At 39.2% G+C, this 19,493-nt stretch overlaps 1 protein-coding gene across 9 annotated transcripts in view; it reads right to left on the reverse strand.

Moving 5' to 3' along the window:
• The window catches only part of CHD8 (chromodomain helicase DNA binding protein 8), a 64,345-nt gene that overhangs the window by 25,348 nt on the left and 19,504 nt on the right, over positions 1–19,493 (reverse strand). For 6 of the 9 annotated variants that reach the window (XM_049897574.1, XM_049897576.1, XM_049897577.1 and 3 more), the window contains exons 2-9: positions 18,331–19,384; positions 17,089–17,460; positions 14,864–15,249; positions 13,750–13,864; positions 6,398–6,580; positions 6,248–6,316; positions 5,821–5,876; positions 5,244–5,361 (exon numbers count right to left, since the gene is read on the reverse strand). In XM_049897574.1, the coding sequence (XP_049753531.1) occupies positions 5,244–5,361; positions 5,821–5,876; positions 6,248–6,316; positions 6,398–6,580; positions 13,750–13,864; positions 14,864–15,249; positions 17,089–17,460; positions 18,331–19,170 (2,139 nt within the window). In that variant the 5' untranslated portion in view covers positions 19,171–19,384. The remainder of the gene's footprint in view (positions 1–5,243; positions 5,362–5,820; positions 5,877–6,247; positions 6,317–6,397; positions 6,581–13,749; positions 13,865–14,863; positions 15,250–17,088; positions 17,461–18,330; positions 19,385–19,493) is intronic. The other 3 variants (XM_049897580.1, XM_049897578.1, XM_049897579.1) reach the window with 1 other exon arrangement.

Raw genomic sequence — 19,493 nt, forward strand, 5'->3', positions numbered from 1 at the left:
AGGGTCTGCTTACCTAATTTTCCGCCTCATCTTGGACTATTCTCTATCATGTTATACATCGGTTGCACTGCTTTCTTTCAGTTCCACATCCTGTCAGGGCCTTCACATATGGTACTCTCCATGCCATGAACAAGTAAATATTATTTACTTGTGTTCTTGGCCTTGCTAACTCTTATTCATAATTCAGTTCTCAGGAGAAATGATACTTGTCAGAGAAGCCTTTCCTAACCATCCAACATAAAGTAGGTATTTCTGATTTTCTTTTTTGTCATCTTGTTCTTTTTCCTTGTCAACACTTACAACAATTTTAATTTTTAAAATATCTGTTTCTTCTCAATTAGACAATGAACTACATGAGAAGTGACCAGGTCTGTTCTGTTTACCACAATACTTAGCACAGGATAAATGATGAATAAATGACTGACTGACTTGGTTAAATGGCCTACCTGTAAAGGCAGGTTTAATTGGCATATGAGTTAGTTAGTAGAGCTCAGCTTGATGGCCAGAAATTGTACATGTAATCGCAGGTGGGATGGAATTAGTTTCATTGTACATTTCCAAAATTAGACTTTAAAACAACATGAACAAAAAATGCAAACCAATTATTATTCTCATATAAAAAGAAACTAGAAAACCTACATGGTCCTACTTGCCCTCTCCAGGTGGAAAGTAATTCATTTACTGGCAAATCTGGTGGCATAGGTTAACTTTATAAGGTGTATTTAGCCAGAACTGTTATTTGCTAAAACTTCAAATTAGTCCTTTTCTCACTGTTACTTTTTCTCCTTCAGCTCTAATAAACTTTAAAAAAATAATCCTTTTCCTCAAAGTTGTTATGGATTGAATAGTGTACACCAAAAATATGTGTTGTAAATCCTAACCTCTACACCTTCGGTTATAATCCCGTTTCGGAATGGGTTGTCTTTGTAACGTTAATAAGATAGGATTAGTGTAGGGTGTGTCTTGAGTCAATCTCTTTTGAGATATAAAAGAGATTAAACAAGCAAGCAAAGAAGAGAGATGGGGTAAGATGGATGTCAAGACACATGGAGATCTCCAAGGAACCAGGAAGCAGAAGCTGAAGGGACAAGGAACTTCCTTCAGAGGTGACAGAGAGAGAAAACTGTCTCCTTGAGCCGGGGCTCTGAATTTGGACTTCTAGCCTCCTAAACTGTGAGAAAATTAATTTCCGTTTGTTCAAGCCATCCACTTATGGTATTTCTGTTATAGCACTAGATAACTAAGATAGAATTTGTTACTGACAGTTAGATGTTGCTTTAACAAATACGTACAATGTAGAAATGATTTTGGAATCAGGTAAGGGGTAGGGGCTGGGAGAATTTTAAAGTGCCTAATATTGCTGAAGATAATTCAAAAATGATTGCAGCAATACATCAATGGGGAACTGCCAGAAACTCAAGCCAAATTCAGGAGAGGATGTGGAATGAAGGATATCACTGCTGATGTCAGATGGATCTTGGCTGAAAGCAGAGAATACCAGAAAGATGTTTACCTTTGTTTTACTGACTATGCAAAGGCATTCAACTGTGTGGATCATAACAAGTTATGGATAACATTGTGAAGAACAGGAATCCCAGAACACTTAATCGTTCATTCTCAAACCTGTATATAGGCCAAAGAGATGATGAATGGTTTACGGTCAGAAAATGTACGCGTCAGGGTTGCATCCTTTCACCATACTTATTCAATCTGTATGCTAAGCAAATAATCCCAGAATCTGGGCTATATGAAGGAGAATGTGGCAACAGGGTTGGAGGAAGACTCATTAACAACCTATAATATGCAGATGACAAAACCTTGCTTGCTGAAAATGAAGAGGGCTTGAAGAACTTACTGATGAAGATCAAAGACTACAGCCTTCAGTACGGATTACGCCTCAACGTAAAGAAAACAAAAATCCTACAACTGGACCAATAAGCAACATCATGATAAATGAAGAAAATATTGAAGTTGTCAAGGGTTTCATTTTACTTAGATCTACAATCAACACCCATGGAAGCAGCAGTCAAGAAATGAAATGATGTATTGCATTGGGCAAATCTGCTACAAAAGATCTCTTTCAAGTGTTAAAAAAGCCAAGATGTCACTTTAAGGACTAAGGTACGCCTGACCCAAGCCATGGTATTTTCAATCACCTCATATGCATGCAAAAGCTGGACAATGAGTAAGGAAGAACAAAGAAGAATTCATGCCTTTTATTAATGGTGTTGGCAGAAGACTACTGAATACACCATGGACTGCCAGAAGAATGAAGGAATCTGTCTTGGAAGAAGTACGGCTGGAATGTTCCTTAGAAGCAAGAATGGCAAGACTTCGTCTTCTGTCCTTTGGGCACGTTATCAGGGGGGATCAGTCCCTGAAGAAGGACATCATGCTTGGTAAAGCAGAGGGTCATCAAAAAAGAAGACTCTCAATGAGAGGGACTGACACAGTGGCTGCAACAATAAGCTCAAACATAGCCAATGATTGTGAGGATGTCGTAGGGCGGGGCAGTGTTTCGTTCTGTTGTCACTCAGTCGGAACCAACTTGACAACACTTAACAACAACAATAGTAAGATCCTAGACTGCCCTGAAAAGAATGTTGGTAGTATGGATGTCAAAGGCATTTCCGCTCAGAGCTCAGAAGGAAGTGAGGTGAGCTACAGAGAAAGTATCATCTTAGAGAATATATACGGCACCGCTAGAAATGTGCTTCTGGTGAGGCTTTACAAGAAAATGATGAACATGTACGTAACTGGACAATGGAGGAAGGGCAATGCTTTTTTATACTGTAGCGTAAGAACTTGTCTCAATTATGTTCAAATGTGTGGTGGAAGGTAGAACTTGTAAGTGATGAACTTGGATATCTGGCTAAGGAGATTTCTAAGCAAGATCTTAAAGGGGCCATGTGATTTCTCCTTACTAGTTTTTATAGTAAAATGTGAGAGGTACTTAAAAATGAACTGTGTGAATTGAAAACAAAACTTAAAAATTTGCAAAATTATGTTGTGGAAACCAAGGACTTGTGTCCTATAATGTTCACCAAGGACATGGCTGCATGGGCTTTTGTTAAAGAGATTAAGCCTGTGACTGATGGATCTAACCAACTACCACAGCAGAAAACCCACCAGCTTAGACTGAAGGAAGCAGAGAAAGAACGAAAGAACGCTGTCTGCCTCTTGGAATTCTACAGGCTGAAAACAAGCCAAAAGGGCTGTAGCTATTGTCTTCTAAGAAAAGAAAAAAAACCATCCCTGGAGCAGCTCTGAGATCAGCAGAACTGTTGGAAAGAGCATGTGAAGAAGGGCTGCCTTGATTTTAAAGGGTGGAACCACTGCCTGCTGGGTTTCAAAGGGTGAGACCATGGCCTCCCAGGTTTCAAAGACATAGATCTTCACCAACTCAGTTTTGGAGTGTGGGGCTGCCATTCACCAGTGCCAGGGGGATGGTACTGCTGCCCAAAGCTGAAGGGGCAGGACTGCCGTGCCCAAGGGGCAGAACAGGGACCTGCTGGGGCAGATGGACTAGGAGAATGGAGCTACCTAAAGCCAAGGGGGCAGAGTTGCTACCACAGTGGGCCTGGAAGGTGGAGCTGAAGCCCAGGGCTGAGGGGTCTTTACTTGGAATCCAGAGGGCATGGCCAATACCCAGAGTCTAGAGGGCAGAGCCGTTGCCCAGGTGGTTCCAAAGGATGGAGGATTACTTTCAAGCTTCGAGAGCTAATGTAAATTGTTCTGCTGGGTTTTGGAATTGCTTGGTGCCCCTTATCCCTTCTTTCACTCCAATTTCTCCCATTTGTAATGGAAATGTCTACTGTTGTGCCTGTTCCACCACTGTACTCTGGAAACAGATAACTTGTAGTCTAGATTTCAGAGGTTCACAGGTGAAGAGGAATTTCACCCGAGGATGGAATACACCTGAAGTCTCACCCGTACTTGAATTTAGATGATTCAGAAGATTTTGGACTTGGAGTTGATTTAAGACTTCTGGGATGATGTGATAGGGTAAATGTGTTTTGCATGTGGGGAAAGACACAAATTTTGGGGGCCAAAGGGTAGAATGTTATAGATTGAATTGTATCCCCCCCAAAATATTTGTTGTAAATCGTAACCTCTATGTCTGTGGTTACAATCTCATTTGAGAATGGGTTGTCTTTGTAATGTTAATGAGGCAGGATTAGTGTTGGATGCATCTTGAGTCAATCCCGTTTGAGATATAAAAGAGATTAAAGAAGCAAGCAGAGAAGAGAGATGGGGTAAGATGGGTGCCAAGACACATGGAGATCTCCAAGGAACCAGGAAGCAGAAGCTGAAGAGAAAAGGACCTTCCTCCAGAGCCAAAAGAGACAGAAAGCCTTCCTCACAAGCCGGCGTCCTGAATTTGGACTTCTAGCCTACTAAACTGTGAGAAAATAAATTTGTTTGTTAAAGCCATCCACTTGTGGTATTTCTCTTATAGCGGCATTAGATAACTTAGACAAAATACTTTATATGATATATAGAACAAAGATGAGCAATCCCAGAGTTTGCCAAAGTGATATGTGCACAAAACCTTCAAAGTAAAATGAGAAACTAAAATAAGGCTCAAGAGACCCTTACACATGCTCATTGTTTAACCAGTAGTTAACACTGGATATAGGAGCACCAGTCACAGTGGTTAAGCTCTCAGTTAACTGAAAGGTCAGCTGTTTGAACCTACTAGTCACTCTGTGGAAGAAAGACATGGCAGTCTGCTTTCTAAAGATTACAGCCTTGGAAACCCTATGGGGTAGTTGTGGGTCACTATGAGTCAGAATCGACTCAACAGCAACGGGTAACATTGGATATGGGAAATTAAACTTCATTATCACTATTTCTAGTGATAATGGATTAGAAATTTTGAGAAAATAAACATTCACTTATTGGCATGGTTATTTGTCTCTGGACACCATCAACAGCTAAAGATCGACAATGGAGGGAGGCGAATGCCTCAATTCAACTAGAGGTTGGTTCATCATCCGTTTTGAAAATAATTCATGCATATTGAGCAAGTCAATTTCAAAATGCCCTGTAATTTATAAAAGAACCACATTTAAACCTGGGAAAAGCATGGGACAAATAAATAAGTGAAGTCCAATCATCAAAATCAAAGCCTTGTACCCATATATAAAAATAAACTATGTGTTTTGAAGAATCAAAGCTGACAACCTCAGTGATTTTTGCTTCTATGAAAGAAATAATAGGTAATACCTATTCCTAATTACCTCATGGAAGAAGTGTCTCATCTGAGCCATTTTGGTTTTGAAGCGCTTTAGTTTTTGATGGATCCTCTTATCCTTCTCTAGCTGGGAGATAGTAGCCCATTCACAGTGTAGGTAGGAGCTGAAGGGGATGGAAATAGCCAGTTATGAAGTGAGAAAGGGGGAAATGGCAGGCTAGTGTTTGAGATTTTGGGATTAGCCAGAAGCAGACAGTGCTTAGTCCAGCCGCCAGTGCTTCTTAAATTTTAATTTGCACACAGATTACCTGGTCTGGGGTGGGCCTAATTAAGAGTTCAATCTCTAACAAGCATACAAATGATGCTGTTTGTGCTGGTCCAAAGACTACACTATGAATAGGAAAGTCTTAAAGCTAGAGTAAGGAACAGAGTTCACAAAGGATTTCATCAGGAACCACACTCACCCCACCTTCCTGCAGGGTAATCGTATAAGTCATGTCAATTCCTGAACAGCCAATTTCCCCACTAAAAACAGCAGTTTGGGCTAAGATATTAAATAAAAAAGGGACACCTTCCCACCCAATGGAGTCTGGGGTGAAAAGCTTTTTGCACAGATCACATACTAGTTCTTGTACTTGACAAAGAATTCTTCTGCTTCAGTATACTGTCCTGAAGGAAGCTGAGAAGAAAGAAACAAATCACAGTCACTAATCCCTTATTTGTCAAAAACAGAACCTTCAATTTTAATCACACAAGGCTGAATTTCATATCTAGTATTCCCTGAAGATATTATTTCCTGAGGAGTTAAAGAACTCATCTGGTAGTTTAGTACTAGGGGATCTGATAGTGAAAATAAACCTTTATCCAGTCTAAACAGATAGATGATGAGAGAAGAGGCAATATGAATGTTTCTATTTTCTAGCTAACTTTCCTTCACCATCTCTTATAGTGACACCCTAGCAATAAATCCTAACATCCAAAGGTACTCATTAAATAAGGCCTTGAAATGTAGCATTATAGGCTAATATATATCAAAGATAGAGGCCTCACCTCCTTCTTCACAACCCTCATAGAAAGCACTTTGTCTACAATGGCTGCATCTTCTTCACTGGGATTCTCCTACAGGAAAAGATACAGTCAATCAACAGATGGTTGTGAGCATCAGGACATACCTCTCCAACTGCTTACATCCCCACTTACTACAAAGAACTGCATGGAAGGCAGAGTCTCGCCATCCGGTTCCTGCACTGGTTCTGGGAGGATAGGCTCAGGTTTTATTGGACCAGTTACATCCACCTCTTCTTCTTCTTCATCATCTGTGATCTTTATATCCAGATCCTCTGTATATTTTTTTCGCTTTACTTGGCGATTGGAGCGTCTCTTCTGTAGGGGCAAAAAAAGGTTAAAATAACTGCTTAGGTCTCCCAAAGAGAAAACTTGGTAAGCGTTTCCAAGCAAATCGTTTATTTTCTCCCCATCTTGCAAAGAACTGCTGAGCCCTATATCTTATACAATGATGTGTCTAAACGAAATGACAACCTTTAAAAAACGTTCATCACCTTTGATTTAGTAATATTACCTCTACAAAGATTGACGCACAATGGGGTTAATGCCAACGTTATTTATAATAGAGGCAAAACTAGAATCTAGCTAAATAAATAACAACAGAAGAATTAAATTATGGCTCAGAAATAGTAAAATACATAATTTTAAAAATTCACAGCATTTTGAATAAAATTAGGAAAATGCTTTCTATTCTTTAAGAGAAGTACTCAGAAACATGGGACATGGTCTTAATGATGTAAAAAGAAAAAGCACACAGGCAAAGCCACATACACGCATGCACACACAGGAAAAAATCCTGGAAGGAACTATATCAAAATCTTAATAATGGGTTACAGAACTAATATGGGCACTTTGTCTTCTCTATACTTCCAAATTTTTCTAATAAGAATGCATTAATTATATATATAAAATTATGCAAAAATTCAGGCACATTATTACTATATATATCTCTATTATTAAAACTATTTGCCTATAGTCAAATACTTAGATTTTACTCCAAAAGTCCCATGGGAAAAAAAAAAAAAAATCAAACAACGAGCTTATTAAACATATTTGCCAAACCAAGTAAGTTACTCTACTACTGAACACATACTAATTTGCTTAAGTGCTTTATCAAAGGTGAGGAATGTACCTGACAGAAAACTGAACTAGAGGCACAAAGCTCTGGGAAATTGAAACAGGGTTCTCAGCCTGCAGAGTGCAACACACTGACCATCAGGAGAAAACCTCAAGTGCAAAGGTGCAAGGATACTTTGTTTCTAATTTTGTTTTTGTGTTTATTTTTTTTTTTTAGTTCTACAGTGTTTTGTTTTAATAAATGGACACGTACTATATGTATTGTTTTGCAGCTTACTTTTTTTTAATTAACACTATTTCTCATAGGAAGTTTTCCATATCAGGATATTAGAGAGCCACCTGATTCTTTTAAGTGGTTGAGTAGAACATTTTTTAACTAAGTAACTCTTGCAGCTCATGATAAAAACTGGGAAGGCAGGAGAGCTAAAATTATTTTTCAATCATAACTGTATCCATGGAAAACCCAAAAGAATCCAATGAGTGTTATTAAAGGAACTATTGAAATAAGGTAAAATTGTTTGGTATAAAATTAATTTTTGAAAATCGATACCATTCCTATCCAGTCAGCCAGAAAATATAATGAAAGATACAATTTATGAAGAAACAATTATCTAAGGGATTAAATTTAATAAGAAATATCTAAAATCTACTTAAAATACTATGTGGTTGGTTGTCATCGAGTCAGCCCTCAATTCATGACAACCTTATGGACAAGGAACCAAATGCTGCCTGGTCCTGAGGTATTCCCCACTATCTGACCGTTTTGATCCATAGGGTTTTCACTGGCGGATTTTTGGAAGTAGATGGCCAGTCCTTTTTTCCTAGTCTCTCTTAGTCTGGAAGCTCTGCTGAAATCTGTTCAGTATCAAAGCAACACACAGGCCTCCACTCACAGATGGATGGTGGCTGCACACAAGGAGCATTGGCTAGGAAGCAAACCCAGGCCTCCTGCATGGAAGGTGAGAAATCTACCACTGAACCACCACTTTGCAACACTACAGGAAGACACAAAGATGAATAAATGGTAAAACACACTGTTCTGGAATAGTAAGACTTGATTCTCTCTAATTACATAGATTTGATAAAACAACATTTTTTTTTTTTTTTAAAAAAAAGATACGCTGATTCTAAAATTCAAACAGAGAAATAAACATCTAAGAATAATCAGGAAAAATCTGAAAAAAGTACACTGGGCCTTACCAGATATGAAGAACAATTTAAAGCTATACAAATTAACACAGCTTGGTACCTCACTAAGAAATACACAGGTCAATGAAATAGTGTCCAAATATAGGCTAAAATACTTATGTGGATTTAGAACATGATAAAAATAGCACCTCTAATCAGTGAGGAAAAGGTGGACTATTCTATAAGTGGGATTGGAAACAACTAGCTACCCATCCAGGGAATAAAAAAGAAAAAAAATTTTTTTTTAAAGGATCAAAGATTTAAATGTAAGAAAAAGTCACCATAAAATTTCTAGAAGAAAATATGGAAGAATTTTTTATAATCCTGGATGAGGGAAGGTCTTTCTAAGCAAGATGTAAAATCCCAGAAACCTTAAAACTGACTGACCAATTTGACTATGTAAAAAAATTTAAATGCATAATAAAATCCATCATAGGCAAAGGTAAGAAAAAAACTAAACTGAGAGAAAAAGTCACAATACATTTCCTAACTGTGAAGAGTTCTTTTGAATAATTAAGAAACTAAGATTAAGACTCCAACAGAAACATGGGCAAATGACATGAATACAGTCCACAAAAAAAAAAAAACACAAATATCTTTTAAATGTAAAAAGTTGCTCACACTTACTCATAATAAAATAATTACAACTAGTCAAATTTTTGAAAGATGAATTCATATATTGTTGGTGAGAGTACATATGAGCACAACTTCCACAGAGGAAAATTTGATACTACCCTTTAATGACCCAGCAATTCCACTTCAAAAACATTATCCTGTAAGTAAGCTTGCACATGTGCACAAATCCCTATAGCACTGCTGTGGTAGAAGACTAAAGAAAATCTGCATGCCCATCAATAGGGGATTGATTAAACAAATTATGGTTAGCCTAACAATGAAATATTATAGAACTATTTAAACAGAATGGGGTAGACTGACACCAGTAAATGTTGGGGAAGATGGGGAACAACTGGAACTCCCACGTTACTGGTAAAAAATGAAAAACACCCAGTGCTGTCAAGCCGATTCTGACTCATAGCAACCCTATATGTTACTGGTAGGAGTGTAAAATGATACATTCACTTTGGAGAACTGGCAGATTCTTACAAAGTTAAAAACATAACCACCATCTTGCTGTTGTTAGGTGCCACTAAGTCAGTTCCTACTCACAGGGACCCTATGTGCAACAGAATGAAATACTGCCCAATCCTGAGCTATCCTCACAATTGTTGCTATGTCTAAGTTCTTTGTTGCAGCCACTGTGTCAATCCATCTCATTGCAGGTATTCCTCTTTTTCAATAACCCTCTACCTTATCAAGCGTGATGTCCTTCTCCAGAGACCCTAAAATCTATCAATTGTACTCCTGGGACTTTAGCCATAAGAAATGAAAACATAGGTCCACAAAAGATCTGTACTAAGGATGTTCAAAGTGACCTTGTTCATAATAACCCCAAACTGGAAACAACTCAAATGTTCATTAACAGGAGAACAAACAAATTATTGTATATCCATAAAATAAACTATTACTCAAGAAAAAAAAGAATGACTAATACATTCAACATGCATGAATCTTAAAACCATTAGGCTGAAAAAAGTGCGACTGAAGAGTACATACTGTATGATTCCATTTACCTGAAGTTTAAGAACAGGCAAAGTTAACCTATGGTTACAGAAATCAGAACAGTGGTTGCCTATGTGGTGAGGGGGTTGACTGACTGGAAGAGGGTAGAAGAGAACTTCCTGGGGTAAAGGAAATGTTCTGTATCTTGAATGGGATGGTGGTTACATGGATGTATATAACAGTCAAATCTCATCAAATTATACAAATAAGATCTGTGTATATTTCACCAGTGTCATAGATTGAATTGTGTCCCTAAAAATACCGGTCATCTTAGCTAGGTCATGATTCCCTTATATGATTGTCTACCATTTTATCTTCCTGAGGTGATTTCCCTATATGTTATAAATCCTACCACTATGATGTAATAAGATGGATTAACGGCAGTTATACGAACCTCATACCATCAAGAAAGCAGTGCCGGGAGCAGAGCACATCCTTTGGACCTGAAGTTCCTGTGCTGAGATGCTCCCAGACCGAGGGGAGACTGATGACAAGGGCCTTCCTCCAGAGCCAAGAGAGAGAAAAAGCCTTCCCCTAGAGCTGATGCCTGAATTCAGACTTCTAACCCACTGGACTGTGAGAGAATAAACTTCTCTTTGTTAAAGCCATTTGTTACAGCAGCACTAGATGACTAAGACAACCAGTATATTTTATCTCATTTAAGTCTGGGAGGATACATAAACTACTGATAATTTCTTCTAGAGAGGGATTAGGAGAGATTTCCTACCTTTTACTTTATGTATTTCTGTATTATTTGAGTTTTATTACGTCCAGCATATAGTATTGTTATAAAATATATTTTAAAAATTTAAGAAACACTAAAAAAATTGTTTTGATTTACTTTAAAATAATCCAGAGGGATGAAGGACTGGAGTGGAATCAGGGATGAATGGCTATTTGTTGGCAAATATTAGAGTGGAGTAAGGAGAACATGGGACTTCATTAAATAATCTCTACTTTTGTCTACGTTTGAAAATTTTCACGATAAAAAAGAAGGGAGAAAAGAGTAGGCTAGAATATGCCTTTTTCTGGTAAAGAACAATCACTAAGATGTATCATCAGGGACGAAAAACACCACAGCACAGAAGAGTAGGTATACAATGCTAATGTTTAGTGAAAGTAGAAACAGAGGGCTCATATATGTAACGAATATTTCTGGAAGGATACACAAAAAAATGGCAACAGACATTACTTCTGGGGAAGAGAATTAGAGGTGTGTGAGGTTGGGGTCTAGGATGGGAGACTTTTGCAATTTTTTTGCACTGTTGTAATTTTTTTTTTACTAAAAAATAAAACGGTAAATGGTAAAAGGGTTTTCAAAAGTTTCACAGAGTTCCAAAGGATAAAAATTCAAAGTACAATTATCATGACCCACCCACCCATCCTTCAACTTCTTTCCTCTAAGGTACACATTCTTAACAATTCCTCATGTATCCTTTCAGAAACATGAAAACAAAAAACTGATGCATAAACACATACCACACACACACTTTAAGAGCTATAAAGAGATATATACACTATTCTGTATCTTACTTTTTTCTTTTAATAGGGAGAACTTTCCATATCGTCACACTCCAATCTACTTCATTGTTTTTAATCGCCATGTAGTATTTCACTGCATGGACTTTCACAATTAATTTAATCATTTCTCCACCAATGGACATTTAAGTTATTTTGCAGTTTTTGCTACTGCAAACATTGTTGCAATACATCACTTCATACTTTTAGAATGTATCCATAAGGCAATTTCCTTGGTGCAGAATCACTGGGTCAAAAAGCATTAGCACAGAAATTTGCTCGATATTGAAACACTGACTTGTCAAAAAGACTGTCCCAATTAACACTCACCAACTATGTGTGAGGGGCCTTAACTTCATTGTCAACACTGGCAATGAAATTTTACCCATCTCTATATATTTCTTATATTCTAAAAATTGCCTTCAGTTTGTTTTTTCTTTAACAAATAGTTTGTTTAGCTCTATTTTATTTATTTAAGATATATATAACTCTTACTATGCACTCTTACCATGAGCTAAGCACTGTTATATGTGCTTCACAAATGTTTACATTTAAACCTCATAACAGCCCTATTTGGTAGATTATCTGCATTTTAGAGATGAGAAAACTGAGTCGCTAAGGGGTTAAGTAACTTGCCCAAAGTGACAATGCCAGTGAGTGGCAGAGGTAAGACAGAACCCTGTCAACTGGCTCCAGAGTTTATGCTCTTAACCATTATGCTGTTTATGAAATCTTTTTGTTACACCATTGAATGTATAATTTTTATAGTCAATTCTATCCATCTCTTTCCCTTTATCGTTTTGAATTTTAATATCCTCCTTAGAAAGATCCATTCACTTGATGATTATAAAAGAATTTATCCATGTTTTACAGAAAGTTTATAATTTCATTTTTTACATTTAGCCCTTCAATTAAACTGAAATTTGTTTCTGTTTAAGAAGTGAGGCAAGAAATCCAGTTTTTTCATTTTCGTTAATGAGATTGCCAGTTGTCCTAACATAATTTATTGGATAATCCCCCTTCTGTCCACTGATCTGAGATACAATTTTAATCATGACTAGTGTATTTCTAGACGCTATTCTCTTTTACTAATCTGATATTTCTTCTTCAGTTCTAAACTTTTAGTAATTATTGATTCATAACATACTCTTTTTTAAGTCTGATTTTTGCCTCATTTTGCTTTTCAAAAACTTCTTAACTATTCTTCCATGTTAATTTCCCCAAGAATAACCCAAGTATTATTTTGTCAGTGTACTGAATGTATATGAAGAAAGAGGGGAGGCACCTGTAAACATGAATAAGTAGAGAGACACTGAAAAACAAGCAAACAAAACCCACTGCTGTCAAGTTGATTCCGACTCATAGCCACCCTAAAGGATGGAGAACTGTCTCATACGGTTTCCAAGGAGTGGCCGGTAGATTCAAACTGGAAACCTTTTGGTTAGCAGCCATGGCTCTTAACCGCTACGCCATCAGGGCTCCAGAGAGACACTTAAGGTTCATTTAATCCAAACTCCCACTTACAGATGAGGAGTTCAGGCCCAGCAAAGTTAAGTGAATTTGCCAGGCCCACAGAGCTACTTAAGCAGTACCATGGGTCTCCTGAATCTTAATACCAGGATCTTTCTATGTTTGAAAGTTCAGTCAAAAATGGTACCGTAAGGCGACAAATCAGAGATAGGGGACTAAAATTCTTCTGGTCTGTATTCTTTTGTTCTCTTCCAATATCTCACATCTTCACAAGGTAGAAAAAACTTTGTGTCTAAACACCCCAGTTCACAGAGCCAGAACCCTGAAGTGGAGAAAGGGTACAGACATAACCATAACAGCAATGACACGTTTGTTTGATGTTTGTTCAGTTTCTGAAGCACTGGGATTTCGGAAAATAAATATTGTTATTTTTATAGTAATATGCTTTTTGCCTAAAAGACAAAAATTTAAAAGATGTTGGCCAGGTCTTTTTACCTTTTAGTCCTATCTCTGGTTTACAACTATAGAAACGTGCACAGACTTACAGTCTCTATTCCTGGTTTGCCCGCTATAGTTGAACATGACTTTCTTAAGTTCTTCAGGGATCCTTTTACCTGAATGCTACTTTCTTCATCTTCCCGGGGCGATTGTGCAGGCATGACTTCCACATCTGAATTATCAGATGAGGTATTACGCTTTCTCTTCTTACCCACCACAGGAGTAATGGTGCTAAAAAGGAAAAACCAAACTCATTTTCAGTGAGGACAAAGAAAACTTAGGGGTAAGAAAACATAAGTAATCCAAACCATCACATATAAAATATTCAGTCTTTGGAACTTGGCTATTCAGTAGAATGTCTGAAAAAAGAAGATAATGGGGTTTGTAAATTGCTGGCTCACCCTTATACTGGCTTTGACAAATCCTAGCTACCACTGCATTCACAAATACTCGAAGGAAGGGAGCGTAATATAGCAGAATAAATACTGGACTAAGAATTAGGAGGTTTCATTTCTCATCTCAGTTCTGTCACTAGCTGGGCATTGATTTCCTTATTTGAAACATTATTGATAATACCTGTCCTGACAGATGTTGAGAATCAAATAATTAATACGAAACTTGTTTTTTAAAAGCTGCAAAATCCTGTACAAAAATAAAGCATTATTATTATGCCACAAAGCCTAAATATGAATCCCAGGAAGCAGAAGCTAGGGAGAAAGGAGCAAAGCTACAAGTTATGGAAGGGAAAGAAAGGACACTCAACTGACAAGAATATGCAGCAAGTCATGATTCTATCAACACTGTTTGAGGTTGACAGAGGTTGCTGAAATCTACTCCAATTCAGATGAGATGCAAGAACAGAGCAGCTGTGCCCAGCAGCACTCTTTTACTGGTGTGAGTGGTTAGGGGCAGTGTGAAATTTCTTTCACACTACAGTGATACTAAATCAGGAAGAAAAAAGAGAGCCCCAGCTTTTAAATGTAACCTCCAACACAGTGACTGGCTATCTTTCCTGTGCCTTACTGTTTCCCTTTTAAAATGTGCTAATTCGCAAATTTCTGTTTAACAAGTCATGTAAGCATTAGGACAGAGAAAAGAAAGCCTTATTATCTTCTATGATAGATCACCTTGAACTACATAGCTGCTAAATACAGGTAATTCCTTTAAACACTGTTTAAAAATGAGTGCACTGCCCTCAAATGTCCCATTAAAATAGCAAGGGGTACTCACTTCAGCTTACTTTTGCCCTTAGTTTTGGAGGTACCAGAAGTTTTGTTCTTCTTTGGCTTTTCCTCCTTGAGCCTCTCCCCACTGCCCTTCTTCCTGCGTTTCTTTTCACCTTCCTCCTCCGGCCGAACACTGGGCAATTCATCCTCATTCAGGACACGAGGTATATTCTGCTCACCCCGGGCACGGGCCCTAGCAATGGCCTCTGCTACAATCCGATTTGCTTTCTCTTGCTTCTTCTGGTGCTCCAGCCTGCGGTTTTCCTCCATTCCTGTCTTGGCCCCAGTATGAGGAGCAGAGCTTGCTGGTGATGACAATGCTGCCACTTCACTGGCACTTAGAACTTTAACTACGGAGAGCCCTGAAGAGGCACCTTGGGAAGAGCCGGCCTACAGAAATAAAGACACCAAAATCTCAACATCCTTGTAGCTAAACAGCCTAAATGCAATTCAGCTCTAAAGCAGATAGTTTTGGTTCTTCAGAAACTTTGGTTCTCTAGTTTCTCAAGAACCAGGCTCAGATTAAGTCTTACTGAACTTAGACAAATTTAAAAAATTATTTCTATTTTTTTTTTTTTTGGTGGGAAGAGGGTAAGCAAAGGCAAAAATTATGCTAAATCGAACTTTAATATCCTTTAGCTATGCTCCTAATATCAATATTTATCTCCAGTATTCTAGAAAAATTACAATTACTAGCGTCAATATTGGTCTCTGGGCTAAAACTAAAAAATAATAATAATAATTCAAATTCCACTCTTGACCTACCTTTATCTCTCTGCAGGGTGGGCAGAGTGATAATCACCTCACCTCTTTGAGGCTATTTTCTTATCCTTCAAATCAAAGGATATTTCAAATCCTTTTCATTTCACAAGAATATTAGAAAAAGATTATAAATGAAACAGTTCAAAGACAAACACTATATAAATCACCTGTCTCCAAATCCAACAATCTAATCTTTTTACCATAAAAGTAACACAAGGATGAAAGGAATAAAATTCTGCTGCTCAATCCATGAAACATTTCATAACATGGAGAAATCTGGAAGATATTATGCTGAGTGAAATTAGTCAGTTGCAAATGGACAAATACTGTATAAGACCACTATTATAAGAACTGGAGAAACAGTTTAAACAGAGAAGAAAATATTCTTTAATGGTTATGGGGGGTGGGGTGGAGGGAGGGAGGGGGTTTTCAGTAATTAGATAGTAGATAAGTTTTATTTTAGGTGAAAAGAAAGACAACACACAATACAGAAAAGGTCTACACAACTGGACTAAACAAAAAGCAAAGAAATTTCCTGAATAAACTGAATGCTTCAAAGGCCAGCGAAGCAGGAGTGGGGGTTTGGGGACCATGGTTTCAGGGGACATCTAAGTCAACTGGCATAATAAAATCTATTAAGAAAACATTCTGCATCACACTTTGGAGAGTGGCATCTGGGGTCTTAATACACTAGCAAGTGGCCATCTAAGATGCATCAATTGGTCTCAACCCACCTGGAGCAAGGAAGAATAAAGAACACCAAAGACACAAGGTAACTATGAGCCTAAGAGACAGACAGGACCACATAAACCAGAGACTACATCAGCCTGAGACCAGAAGAACTAGATGGTGCCCTGCCACAACCGATGAATGCCCTGACAGAGAACCCCTGAGGGAGCAGGAGAGCAGTAGGAGGCAGACCCCAAATTCTCATAAAAAGACCAGACTTAATGGTCAGACTGGGACTAGAAGTGCCCCGGAGGTCATGGTCCCCAGACTTTCTGTTAGCCCAGGACAGGAACCATTCCCAGGGCAAACTTTTCAGACAGGGATTGGACTGGAATATGGGATGAAAAATGTCACTGGTGAAGAATGGGCTTCTTGGATCAGGTAGTCACATGAGACTGTGTTGGCATCTCCTGTCTGGAGGGGAGATGAGAGGGCAGAGGGAGCCAGAAGCTGCCTGAATGGACAGGAAGAGAGTGGAGGGAAGGTGTGTACTGTCTCATTAGGGGGAGAGCAATTAGGAGTGTACAGCAATGTGTGCATAAATTTTTGTATGACAGACTTATTTGTAAACTTTTACTTAAAGCACAACAAAAATTAATTAAAAGAAAAGTCTGCTTCTCAGATCAGAGGTATAAATCTTGACTGGCCTCACATCTGTTAAGTGTTTGCTTGAGGGCAGTGACAAGGTAGTAAGAGGTTTGTTTTCCTTCCTTTTCTTCCTAACCATGCAAGGCTCACCTGTGGCTGCAGCACCACCTTGAGAGGTACTGAAAGTCTTTGTCCTGGACTTTGTCCTGGTCCCATTATCTGAGCCTGCTGCACAGATGAGAGAGTCACTGGCTGGGTTGAGGGTGGCTGCTGGGGCTGTGGCTGAGATGATGGAGGCTGCGGCACGATCTGAATTTTTTGCTGTGGCTGCTGCACCTGCAGCTGGATAGTTACTACTTTGGCAGGCTGTCCCTGGGCATTCTTGGCTTGAGTCAGGGCTGCCAGCTGGTTGCCCTGTAACACTATCTTGCCTGGTAAACTTCCTAGTACGACGTGCCGGTGTCCTTGGGGACCTCCCGACTGTGGTTGCTGGAGGACCAGGGTGATGCGTTTCGATTCACCCTACAGTGAAGAAAAGAAATTGCAAGAGAGGTACAACATTAGAAGGAACAGTATCCCCTTAAATATTTATACCAGTTTTCCTCGTCCTAGAATTGTAAAAGGTGAATTGAGGATCAGAAGACACAATACAATTCATCTTATTCATCCTCCTTTCTGATCCTGATAGAATCTTTTCTACCTCTGCCCCGTGGTAATCAAGCCTATTTTTGAAAAACTCCTGATGGGAAAACTATTTTCTAAGGCAGCCCCTTCATGTTTAGAAATCTATGAGAACAAAATTCCTTATGCCACACTGAACCCTGCCTCTTCGTTGCTTCTTCCCACTAGTCCTATTTATCTTAATGCTCCCCTCCCGACCCCAAACTCTTAAGCTCTTTATTTAGAGGTTAGAACATGTACTTTCTTACAAGATGAACAGAGTAGGAGAAGGAAAGTCTTAGCAATAAGAACAGGGGAAGATAAACATAGCTTTCATAAGTCTTACAACATAAACATATTTTTCAACAATGATCCTTTATTTCCATAGTATCCTGTATTTCTCATATCATAAAACTTCATATCACACATTATTGTGAATTTCTGTGTAATGTCTGGTCTTCCTCGGCAGACTGTGAGCTCTGTGAGGACAGGGACTGTCTTGCTCAGCACCAGCTAGGCACAGTGTAAACAGGTAGTAAGAGCTCAAAAGTACGCCAACGCTAACTGCCTTAACCTAGCAAGTAATAAGCATGTGGCTATCAACGCTTAGATAAAAAACAAGCATGGAATTTAATTAGGCTTTCCCAGAGATGGCTCTCATATGCTCTCTCTCACATAGTTGCCTGGCCCTCTACTAAACCAAAATTTACCTCCCCCTTTCACTCAAGTCACCTGGGTAGGTGTAGAGGTCAGTGTAACTGCAGGCTTCAGTGGGGGCCCTGTGGCCCCAGGGTTTCCAGCAGGAGCTGAACCCTTAACTGGCTGTAGGACCAGCTGTTTTACTGGTCGGCTGGGCTGGACAATGCGCTGAACAGTAGCCTGGTTCCCAGGGACCTTGGCGGCCAACACTGTATTACCAGAGACAATGGAAACACCTGGTCGAAGGGGGGTGCCGGTTAGCACTTTGGTAAAAGTGACTTTTCCACCATTGGCTGTGCCAGCCACCAGGGGCTGAGCTGTGCTGGTGATACCTTGGGCCTGAATTTGTGCCACATGAGCACCAGTAACTGAGGAGCTTGGTGGGGCCTTAAGGATAACAATCTTAGGGGCTGACTGAGGTGGCTGCCCTCCAGTACTACTGGAGACAGCTGTGGCAGAGACACCCATGAAAGGATTCCCTTGGCTCAGGATCTCCTGGCTCTTGGAGACCTGCAAAAGTCCCGATGTTGGCATCGTTGTCTGTAAGATAGGTTGGGCTGGCTGCTCCTGGCTGGCGGGCTGAGTGGTATAATCATGCAAGGTTAAAGATTCTGGAGCTGGAACTGCAGATTCTTTGGGAATTTCTGTAGGGGCTGTTTCCTCTGGTGGGGGGACCAGGTCACTTGTTGATGAATTCCCCACATCACCACCTCCACCATCCTGGTTCATTTGATCCAAGGGGTCCAGAGAGCTTGGCAGTCCAAGGGCTTCCACAATGGGGTCTTGCGTGACCTGGTTGAAGCTGTCATCAGTCAGAGAGTCCAGGCCAAATAAATTTGGGTCATCAAACAGATCCATGATGGGGTCTGCCATCTTGGTAAAGTAATGGAAGTTATTCCCCAAAGCCTAGGGAGGGAAGGGGAGGGGGGGTATTGGCTCTCCCCTCCCCTTCCCTATTAAGAAAAAAATGTACACAATGGAAGAAGACTACTCTTCAGGTAAAGAGGCAAGAAACAAGTGCATGTCAGATTGTCCTGACCTTCATGGAGCAAGATGGCTAGGTCTTCAGAGGAAGATGGTGGAATACCTGTTGTGGGAATACAAATGAAAGATAAGCAAAGTTGGTGACCTCAGAGAAAATTTCTCTTTCTTAGGAACTACCCATAATATCATGAAAATAATAAAATAAGAGAAGA

Source organism: Elephas maximus, chromosome 10 (genome assembly GCF_024166365.1).
Source record: "Elephas maximus indicus isolate mEleMax1 chromosome 10, mEleMax1 primary haplotype, whole genome shotgun sequence".
In the NCBI taxonomy this organism is placed as follows: Eukaryota; Metazoa; Chordata; class Mammalia; order Proboscidea; family Elephantidae; genus Elephas; species Elephas maximus.